Source organism: Morone saxatilis, unplaced genomic scaffold (assembly GCF_004916995.1).
Source record: "Morone saxatilis isolate NCDOM2014 unplaced genomic scaffold, NCSU_SB_2.0 Contig21, whole genome shotgun sequence".
Taxonomy (NCBI): Eukaryota; Metazoa; Chordata; class Actinopteri; family Moronidae; genus Morone; species Morone saxatilis.
The window spans coordinates 16,534,099-16,545,479 of record NW_023339774.1 but is presented as its reverse complement, the minus strand read 5'-3'; the positions used below and the strand labels follow the sequence as shown (position 1 = coordinate 16,545,479).

General features: G+C 40.4%; 1 protein-coding gene across 4 annotated transcripts in view; it reads right to left on the bottom strand.

Annotated features, from left to right (window-relative positions):
* LOC118332955 (calmodulin-regulated spectrin-associated protein 1-B-like) overlaps positions 1 to 11,381 on the bottom strand; it is a 21,982-nt gene that overhangs the window by 8,934 nt on the left and 1,667 nt on the right. For 3 of the 4 annotated variants that reach the window (XM_035668407.1, XM_035668404.1, XM_035668406.1), the window contains 4 exons: positions 4,814 to 5,076; positions 2,912 to 3,073; positions 2,749 to 2,829; positions 128 to 269 (listed from right to left, as the gene is read on the bottom strand). In XM_035668407.1, coding sequence (XP_035524300.1) covers positions 128 to 269; positions 2,749 to 2,829; positions 2,912 to 3,073; positions 4,814 to 5,076 — 648 coding nt within the window. Of the gene's footprint in view, positions 1 to 127; positions 270 to 1,333; positions 1,586 to 2,748; positions 2,830 to 2,911; positions 3,074 to 4,813; positions 5,077 to 11,381 lie in introns of those variants that run through there. The other variant, XM_035668408.1, reaches the window with a different exon arrangement.

The following is an 11,381-nucleotide window of genomic DNA, read 5'->3' as shown; positions in this document are numbered from 1 at the left end:
ATTTCACAAAATGTCAAACTATTCTTTTAAAGGGTCATATAACAACAACAGCAACAGAGGGGTGGGGTGTGGCTCAGGGGAACAACTACAGTATCATATATCTTTATTCAGTCCAATGTTACTGTACCTTCCAGTCTAATGAGTTCTGGGCAGTAGAAGTGGATCACAGCCAGCAGAGCCGTGCCGTCGCACACATCCTTCAACAGGTCGTCCAGCAGAGGGAAGTGTTGAAGTGTTCGACCTGACAGGTGATCTCTGCGGTAACGCACCTACACAGCAAGAGAGGGCAGGAATTTAAACAAAGTACACACATTTATCTGATCAGAACACTCAGTCACATGCTCACTTGTCACATACAAACAACATTTCTCACAAATTATCCTGTGTCTGTCTTTAACACATATACTGTAGAGTAAGTGTCTGTAACTGGCATCCAGTGCTTCATGGTCTTTATCAGATTAGGTCAGCTGGAGCTTTGCAAAGTCTTTTAGAGGAGTACCATGTGCATCTGACCTGTCATGTGGTGAAATAACGTGTGCCTTCACTCATAAAGACTGATAAGGATGTTCCATTTTCAGGTCTAATAATCTAATTAAGCTGGGTTTAGTACTTGCAGCATGTGATAAATGATTTTAAAAAAAGGTGGAAAACAATAAAGGTCTAGATGAAATTAAGAAAAAGGTCAATGGTGAGTACATTACCACGCGAGAGAACTCCACAGGCTCCAATAAGCAGTGGGCCAGAGCATGAAATATATCAGGCTGGTGAGGGAAGAAAGAAATGATTCGGAGGAAGTTAATGAAATGAGGCAAGCCGTGACCGGATGAGTGGACTTTAAACACTGGACTCCAGACCGGTTGCTTTATGGCAACAATGAGTCAGAACTGCATTTGCCGGTTAAAAAGAAATGAAAAAGTGCAGCAGTGTGTTATTGTTTTTTGGGGGAGGGAAGGTGATGAATGTGAAAGCTCTGCTGAAAATTGAAGCAATTGCTAAAGGGTTTCATGCAAAGTAAAAGCAAACGAGCAGGGGGAAAAAAAGTCTTATGAGCTTGCTGTTTTTTCCTTTGCCACTAAGGGGCACTGTGTCATCCTTACTGTGCACATCACTGAATTTATACATCACTGCATTGTCTGGAATATTGGCTTTAATTTACCTCAGGCTTTTCTGTGTATCTCAGAAGCTATTATTTTTAGTTTGTCTTCTTTTTGTGCTGTCTGATCTGACCATTGACAGTATATATAATCTGACACTGACACACACACACACACATCTCAAACAGACATACACACACTGTACACTCACACAGGAGATTGCTAGCGGTTGCACTTACAGGTACAAGCTTCCAGTACCATTTGGAGGGAGACTAGTATCCAAGAGGCAGGAAGGGAAGGAAAGTTTTGGGAGACACAAAGAGGAAGAGCAGCAGACAAGTCAAGGGTCATATAAAGTCACAAGGAATCAGATCATCCCCTGTTGCCATGGAGATAGATCTGATCTTAAAGACAACTGGAGAGGGTTAGGCAGAGAGAGTCGAGAATGTCTACAGGCGTTATTGTAACTATCAATTCATGATTTCACTTCATGTTGTCACATTATTTCAGACTGATGCAACCCCATTACCCTTTAAGATGCAGCTTATCAAGACACTGTGCTTACACTTGTCTTTTAGCAATACAGGCCTTTCTGACTGGTTGAGGGGAACCAAGCCGAGTCAACATAGTACAGAGGTTGTCAAACTGTGTGGCGTGCCTCCCCAGGGAGGCGTGGGAGAGTTGAAGGAGGAGCGCAGAGTCATAACTCAATCAAATGTGACCACGTGGACATGACAAACTGCGTCTTACACCTCAAGAGGATCTCCGATCTCCATCACAAATAAATGTCCATAAATCCACTCCACAAAAAGAAGCTCCTTATAACTCCAGAACTTGCTATTATTGTGTTTTTAAGTTTTCTTCCATGTCACAGTAACCCAGTTATAGAAGTCTGTACTGTATCACTGGACTATGGGTACATTGCAAACAGGAACGACAGAAGCAAATTCAGCATACTTTTACCTTTACATTTTGCTAATTTGGCAAAATTATACTCTGTTTACATCCACCAAAGCCGCCCAAATTATTAGAACTATAATTCAAAAACAAAAGTTAAGTAAAATTAAACATGAATCCATTAATAATATCATTTATAGCCTTTTTTATGTTGCACTATAAATATTTTTGACAGTACTTTAACAGTATGACATGTCCCAACATCAACATAGTTCTTATATTCTTGGAACATGACCCTTTCCACTATCTAGAAACATACTTGCCCTGTGATGAAAACCTGTGGACAGGACACAATAATTTTAAAATTGCGCCCCAGGTGGGGTTGTTGGGGGTTTTCTCAATTTTGTCCAAGGAAGAGGACACACAGTGTCAGACATAAGCTGACCACACTTGGAACGGCAAACAAAAAATATAAATAAATACATGAATCTGTGATCAAAAGGTGATGTGAGGTGCTCATCAGATCATAATGCAAACAAGATCCAATGACTAAACCTACACACCTAGTTAATACACCCAGTGAGGAAGTGAAGCATGCATGTAAAATCCCAGCCAGAAGGACAATAAACAAAGGCCACAACATCACTAAAGAAAGACACTATTCAACAGAGAGGGGGTTTTTCTGAAGCAGTGACAAGAGACAGACAAAGAGAGTGTGAGGCAAGGGAATAAAACGAAGAGACACTCGGGGTGTTACCTTCTGGTGGCTGGGCGACTCCAGCAGATGTTGCTTCATTTTCAGCTCTTTTTCCACGATCTCCCTCATCTTTATGTTCACCTGTAGCAACAAAGGTACCGGCGGTCAAAACGAATACATGAATGCGCAAATGCACACATTAACACCCAGGTATGGTTTTCACCTTGTTGATCCAAAAGACCATTGCGTCTTCCAGGTCAAAAGGCAGCTCCTTAGAGGCACTGAAGTTCGAAAATCGCTTAACGCTGGACACCACCTTCTCTATGCTGATCATCTCCACTATATAGGCCATCATCAGGGCATCAATAAGGTGGATGTGGGAGCTCTGGAAGAACACACATTTTTAGTTTTGTTTGAACGTTACAATAGAAACATTTCCTGCCCCATGTCACATTTCTGTACAATGTAAATCTGTATTGGAAAACAAAGGTCTGTTTATACCGCATACAATTATTGTACCACATTAGTAATAGTAGTACATGCAGTATGCATGCTTTTCTGTTGACAGTGAAGACAAATCAGATTTTACAATCACAAGAGTTAAGAGGTGCTCCATCACTGAGTTGCCATGGAAACAGGGCAGAACTTCCTGGCTGCAACATGCAGCCTTATAAGAGCAAAATCCTTGTCAGCCTACACGTGAGACTGTGTCATTATTGTATGACTCACACGCTGTTTTCTATTGGTACAAAAAGTCCAAGGGTAAGCTAAGGCTGTACAAAATGAAAGTGTGAGTTTTGCTGGAAGCACTGGCACATTGATTTCTTTTTACTTACAAGGGTGATTTCATGATAATGGAAAAGATAGATGTCACTAGATTAACAATACTCAATCTACACTTCCTAAAATGACAGTCGAATAGACGGTCGATTAATGGTTGTCAAAGAATCTATTCCATCTAATGATGGTTCCTGTTCAGTGTCTCCACTGGGGCCTAATATGAGTCTATGTAGCTGAGAGCAAATATTGCATTCACACAGTGACACCTAAAGACAACACAACATAAACTGCTGCTCCTCAGCCAGCTTGTTGCCTTTTGTGTTTTCACACCTGTGGGATATGACTAATACCTCTGAAGAATGGGTTCATATAAATGACAAATACTGAGCCTTTGGTTCATTTTTGCTTAATGAATATTTTAGTTACACACTCTAAAACCTGAAAAACACTCACATTCACTGGTGCATTATTTATTCCAATACTCTTGGCTCATACTTGGCTCTGGAAAACAAAGTCACAATAGCTCGTTACCAGATGGCAAGTGTAGGTTGCCAGTTCACTAGGTTATACTACTGCAGTATAACAGTGATAATTTCCTGAGTGGCTAATTATCTAACAATTCTTAAAGCCTTATCAATGGATTTTTTGGCATTTGGAGGCAGTGTAACAAATTGTGAACTCAACACAGACATATTATCAGCTTATAAAGTAGCTTTGGTGAACGTGTTAGGAAACTTGATGAATGTAAGTACAACATTCATTCTCCTTTCAACTTTTCGAACTCTTGAGGGAAATATCTGTCTCTTCAACTGGTAAGTGCTTCACTTTGTTGTTGTCTAACCTTTTCAGTCTACCATTTGTTGCTGAGCAGGTAAACAAACAGCCATCTGCTGTATCTGAACACACTGATGAGAACGGTGGGACTGATCCAAAACTGTAAAAAATGAGGGCCTACAATGTAACGACTGAGAAAGCACTGTTCTTTCTGACATGTTTGACCCTACACAGTATCATCGATCCAAACATTTAGATGCAATTAACGATAGCAAGGAAGGAAATGCCAAATAAAGGAATGCCAAAGGATTTTAAAAAGAAAAGCTGTGACTTCAATGAGTTGATCTAGTGAGAATGATTTCAATCACTGATGCTTATCATTTGAGTGACCACTTGAAGCACACAAGACTCCTAAAATGCAGACAGTATAAATCTGCATGAATCTATGTGCACACAGGACAAATACAGTTAATACGCAGATTACAGGTTTCAGAATACATTAAGATGGGCTTGAGTAAAAGTCTATAATATCTGTGAATATCTAAACTAGACATAAGGTTAAGCTACCCACCATCTTGATGGGAGCCGAGCTGAGGTCCATATCAGAGACAGGCATGTTGTCTTTCTGCAGGACATAGATGCCTTTCCTGGACAGGGCCTGGATAACAGACTGATGGCTTTGGAGTGAGGCGGCCTGCTCAGCGTGCAGGATGAGCCCACACACCCGGCAGTAAAGCTCTCCAGACAGCAGCAGGCGGATGATGGGGGGCTTGATGTGTTCCTGCTCATACTGGTCGGTATAAAAGGGGTCCCGCAGGTCTGCAGGGATGTGATCTGTAAGAGAATGACAAGCATATATGTATTATTAAATTAATGTGTACTTTATGAGACGGGGTTAGCTAGTGTGGTTTTTTTTTTATTAAGTCACAAATCACACCATGCTTACACACTATTTTTGTGCAGACACGTGTCCACCAATGCCTCACCACGTTACGTAACAGAGAAGAACCCAAGACACAGACGTTCAAGGTATTAGACTGTCTAAGAAGAAACCAGTGCTGGAAGAGAGCACTGAGACAAAGTCAATGGTTAAACAGTATGCCAGGTAGCAACCCTGAATACCAATAGGTGGACCAGAGGCTTTAAGCCAATGAGCTAACAGGACTTAGTGGGGATACTTAAGCGGATGGTGTTGTCCCAGCCAGCCTAGTGTTTTCCTGCTCATGGGGCAGCTATTTTTATAGGTCTTGGACATGTTAATCCAGAGTTAAGGCCTGAATCACTCATGAAATGTAGCTTCCAGCACTTTCTGGGTAGATTCAGGAAACAGGGAAACTGTTGTCTGATAGAGTTAGCAACTGTTATGGTTATATATGATGAAAAGGAAAGGAAGTGAGTGACTGGAATTAAAATGGGGTTCAAGATTAATTCTTGAATGTTACCAAACTGAATTGTTTTAAGAAAAATATCTCTTTTAAAGAAAGATTTGTCTTATATTAGCTGTTTTGTCCATTATAACAATCTGTATTGATTACATTTCACCATCCAGATCAGCTGTGGTGATACAGGGAACATAGCTTAAAACAATAGTTACACATTTATCAAAATACAACTTATTCTCTTTCTTACCAAGAGTTGATGCTATACGTGACGAAGCTACAGCTAGAAGCATATTAGGGTTCAAGAAATAGTCACAAATTGTCATTTATACACTTCAGTTTTTGTACGGAGTAAACAAACAAGATATATAACGTGTTAAATAACGAGTTTAGAGGTGCCTTTGGTCAGAGCCAGGCTACCGGTTTCCCCTTCTTCAAGTCTTTATGCTAAACTAGGCTAATAGCTATAGTTATAGTTAATGCAAAGACACGAAAGTGGTATCGTTCTTCTCATCTAACTCTTGGCAAGAAAGCTACTATCACTATCTGACAATAGAGCAAGCTACTTTCTGGTGCTACTCTGACCCACCATAAAAACTGCACACACAGTTTTATAATGCATAATGGTTATTTTGTAGACATTCATCATTGGTTGCAAAAAAAAAATCAAAAATCAAAATAAGTGGTTTCAAAAAACTGGGCTGATTGTCTGATTGTCTTACTACTGCTCGTGTTGCTGTTATAAAGCTCTGTCACAAGCCTCAACATTAAAACCTAAGAAAATTAGAAATTAGGCTTTAAAATTCCCGTATTTAATGAGAGGGGAAAATGATACATAGATCAATATTTAACCACTCAACAATGGCCTCATCTCTCATTTTGTTTCACGTTAGAAGCCAGCTGACTGAGATGAACTGGCAAAATAAAATCCATTAGTGGAAAATAGACACACACACACACACACACACACACACACACACACACACACCAACCTTAACTGTCTTTCACAACAGACTGCTTGTTTGGCACAGTCTACCTACAGTATCTATCTCACTCTCTGCTGCTGTGTGGCGCCGCCATATGGGCATGAGAATCTCAGATCACGTGAGAAATTCCTCATTGTACATCCTTCCACTTCTGCCTTGATCTGTCTCATTTGTTCCTCTTAAAAAAAAAAAAGCAAATCTTGCATGTCTCCCCCATGCAGATTTGCAAACACGTCTCTCTTTACCCTGCCACTGCCAGGCTGAAGAGCCTCAGCTGTCCCAGAATGCCCTCTCATCCTCCCCGGTTGCCGTGGAGATGGTGATGGGGGATGCCAGCATGGCCGGAGGTGGGGGCTGGGTTGCTGTCCCATCTCCTCCTCACCACGGCCTGTTCATTGGATCATTTTATGGTCCCTGACATCAGGAGGTGTGGGTGTGGGTGTGTATGCATGAGTGGCGTGAAGAATTGGAGGGGAGGGGGAGCTGCTCTCTAATCCTAGTTACTAATAATTAGATATTTATTATCCACCTGATCCAATGTGTGTGTGTGTGTGTGTGTGTGTGTGTGTGAGGGGGAAATCAAGAGGAAGGGGTGCAGGGAGAGCCTTTGTTCCTATTCTTTCAGACACAAGGTCAGATTGATCAGCAGAGATCTTGCTGACAGTCAGGGCAGGGCTGTCAGACTCTGCAAGCTCTGCAGGGGAAAGACACAACTGTCCTCTCCAATAAGAAGGCTTAATGGAGGATCCTCCACAAGACAGTATGTTTGGAAAACATAGACTTTAAGCCGATGCACCCTGTAGGCACACTTGGAGGTCTGACCCTGCAGAGACAATGAAAAAGCTGGTATATGAGGACAATCTGTCAGGGTCTTTAGTTTAATGGAGCTCATGTTTGCGATGTGCTATTTCACGAGTGCTTTATTCGCTGTAAACGTAAATATAGTTTTACTCTCATCGTGTAGTGTGTGGTTTGATTTAACGGCAATGGTACTTTACTGCATGTTATAATTACTGTACGTGCTCTCAGCAGCCATGTTGTGGACATCTGCAGTTCTGTATTGTTTACATCTCATAATATAATTACAGCCAATACTAGTTAAATGTACAAAATGTAATTTTTTGCTTTGACTTTGATGATGTTGTGAAGTAGTGTGCAATTGCGGGAGTTGTTGTCTTCACCACTACTGCCGTCATTGCAGTCAGCTTCTCTCGGTTAGGATTCCTTCAGTGTTCATCGTTCAAGACTTTTTTACCAGGAGCCCAATTATTTGCAGAGGTTTCCTCCTCTCCAGAACCAACCAGTGATTAAAACTAGTACCTTCAATATCAGTGTTATTCTGATGCTGTCTGGCAAACAAAGGATGCCTTTGAGGGGCTGTGAGCCGAGCGGCTGCTAACATTTGCACAGCTTGTGTCCTTCATCCGGTTAAAATCTATAGTTAAAAAGGATCAAGATCAAAAAGGCGTGTTGTAAAAGTGTGGTTTGAAACTGGATAAAAAGCCCATTTATGACAGCTTCTGACAGACAACCACAACACTGACACGTGCACAAAGGGGATATGATGCCATTGAAAGGCGACTGGTGAAACACACTATTACTTGAAGAAAATGATGGACTTTTCTGGAACTTAGGAAACATGTATTACAGAAAATATATCTTAAATTTTATTAAAAAAACAAATTAAAACTACATTGCGATTCAAGTGTACCACACACTTTCTCAGTGGCAAATGTCATCGATTAAACTGTCATAGGTCTAAACCAACAAACAAACAAACAAACAAACAAACAACGAACAAAGACACAAGCCTTCACGTCCAATCCCATTAAACACTTAAACATGTGACTGGCTGTGATGACTTTCACACCAGCACGCAGAGACAACACAGTCCTCCCAGCACTGCTGTGTTGGTTGGTTTGCACTCTAATCTAATCTAATAATCTAATAAGAGTGTTTTGGTTCTTCTGACCTCCACACTGACTATCAGTGACCAGGGATTGTTTCACAGAAAACAAACATAAAACGGACACATTGTACAACACTGCCTTTAAGTTTGGGCTGTTTATTGTAGACATTATAGGATTAACAAGAATAAAGCATTATTTAAGTAGTTATAAATTGCAATTCCGGTGCATTAGGTGTCAGTGGGAATTAATTCACCAATATGTTGCAAGAATAAACTATAATATATTCATAAGCTCCAGTCAGTTAGTTGTCTTACAGTATCATAGCCTTTTAACCAAAATATTTAATTCCTGCCTGAACCTAAATACCAAATCTGTTTTGGTGCAGCATCATAGCAGTGACAACACAGAATAAGAAAGTATTGGGGCAAATAAAGTTGAGGGGCATCTCAAAGGTACCAAGCCTGACTAGGACGCACCAATCCGATTGGTATCAGTGTCCAAAGAAAGTGCAAATTTCTTTGTGTCTGTCTTTTTAAAATTCAGTGTTTCCCCTATCCGTCACATTCATTCAATGTCAGCGGTTGCCAAGTCCCATGCCACAGTAATCCCTGACCTCATGTTAACTCACATAAATGATTACAATAAGTTCTTTGCAGTGAGGTACACAGATATTAAATGGCAGAGAAAGAGAGCACTGGCATCAGACCGGTACATGTATCAATGGATCTGAGTTTTTCAAACAAAAATGTCAAACATTTGCTAGTTCAGATTCTAAAATGTGAGGATTTTTTGTCTTATAAACGAAATATCGTTGGGTTTTGGGTTTTGGACTGTTGATTGTACAAAATAACCAATTTGAAGATGCCACCTTAAGCTTCAAGAAACATGTTGATTCTTCTGCACATTTTTTCCCCTTGTTTCTAACATTTTGTGGCCCGATTGCGAAAAAGTAATCAGCAGATTTATCGATAATGAAAATAATCGCTGCAGCCTTACGTAACATTAAGCTGAGCAGTGACTCTCACCAGTGGCCCCACCAAAGGAAATCAGGGTGAATGTGGGACTGGTAATAAATGGGTTGAGTTTGAAGCAGGAAGAACTGAATAGCTGATAATTTCATACAGATTACGGTTGCAGAATATAAAAATTAGGTTAGGTCATTTTATTTGAACTGGTACCTGAATTTATCTAAAAAAACCTAAGCTATAGTTGAAATATCCAAAACTACACAGATTGTACCAGCTCTACTTGTTATCATAACAATCAAATCATACAATACTAGTACTGTAAGAGTGCAAGAACTCAGTCTATCAGCTGTAAAGGGCTCGTAAGTGTCCCTGGCACACTGACGTCAAGAGGAGCCAATCAGATTAAGGGAAGCAGGAAGCCTGACAAGGGAAAGGGCGATGGTTTTGTGTTTATTATGGGCATCTGATCTCTGCCCTGGAACAACACAGCGTTGGGTAACAGAGAAGTAAAGCTTTGATCAGAAAGACGGAGCTCTGGATATTTCCAAAATCTCTGTTAAACATAAAAATGCTCCAGCTGTTGGGAGATTAATGCTGATGGTGCAATCACTGGATGAGTCACTTATTTGGAATATACTTATTCGTATTCTTCACTTTCATTTTAACATCCTTAGTGATCGACTGCTTTGAGTTTTAGGGTTTTGTTCCCTCTCTCAGATTCAATTTACTGAGTCATCCCCTGCAACACAGGAGACAGCACTGCAGGGCAGGAAACACTTAAACTACAATGAGTCTGGCTCATCTAATGGATATGATGACAAAGATGTTTCCTTCACTGAATCCCTTCCTCTGTGCACGCCTTCCAGAAACTGATAACAAAACCACCAGCAGAGTTGCACGGTCACATTTACCAAAGAGAAGTCAGCGAGTGACACAAAAACCCACATCCAAGGAGTCATTTGCAGACGTTTGCTTACAGACTGGCAATGTGGAGCAATCGTTTTTTAATGTTTCGGTAGAGCTCATCAGAGATGGCAAGGCTAGTGACCTGTGTATAAAAGACTTTGGCTGATTGTGCGATCGGCCTAAATCTTCACTCACAATCATCGAGCTCTGGACTGCTGCTTTAATGTCATGGTGTGATCTCAGGAGGTTTATTTACATTTACAAATGCCAATCTTAGGAATATTACTCAGTAACTTTATTTCAACACATTTGGGAACTTAATACTTAGACAAGATGTATTGTTATGTGTTTTATAGAGGCGGTGAGCTACTTCACTTTTAAACAAAGAGATACTTTACTACTTTTAGAAGATAAAACATAAATCTTTATGAGAGAACAGAATTTCACAGAGCAAATGGTGTATATTTAGTGTATGTGACTACTGTGCGGGCAGTCATCTGATAACTAAATGGATCTCAAGACGAGATGCGTAAAGATATGGGTGGCTCGCTGCCTCGGCTACACAATTTTCTGGGTTAAACCCTGGACAGGCCTCTATTATATCAGATGGTAATACCAGTATTCCAATATAGGGCCGCAAATAAGGATTAATTTCAACTAATCTGCTGATTGCTTTCTTGATTCATTGATGACGACATGATTTTGGTCAATAAAATGTCAGAAAATCTTCAGAAAAAAAGGTTTCCTAAAGCCCAAGGTGGCTTCAAATGTCCAAAACCCAAATATATTCAGTTCACATGAGACGACAAAAAGCAGCAAATCCTCACATTTCAGAAGCTCTGCATTTTTGGTTAAAAGGTGACTTAAAGGTCCAGTGTGTAACATTTAAGAGGATCTATGAGGAAAAATGTAATATAATAGAATGAATTTATATCTACAGATGCTGCAGGCTGCCTGGAGTCCACCATGTTGAACCACCATGTTTCTACA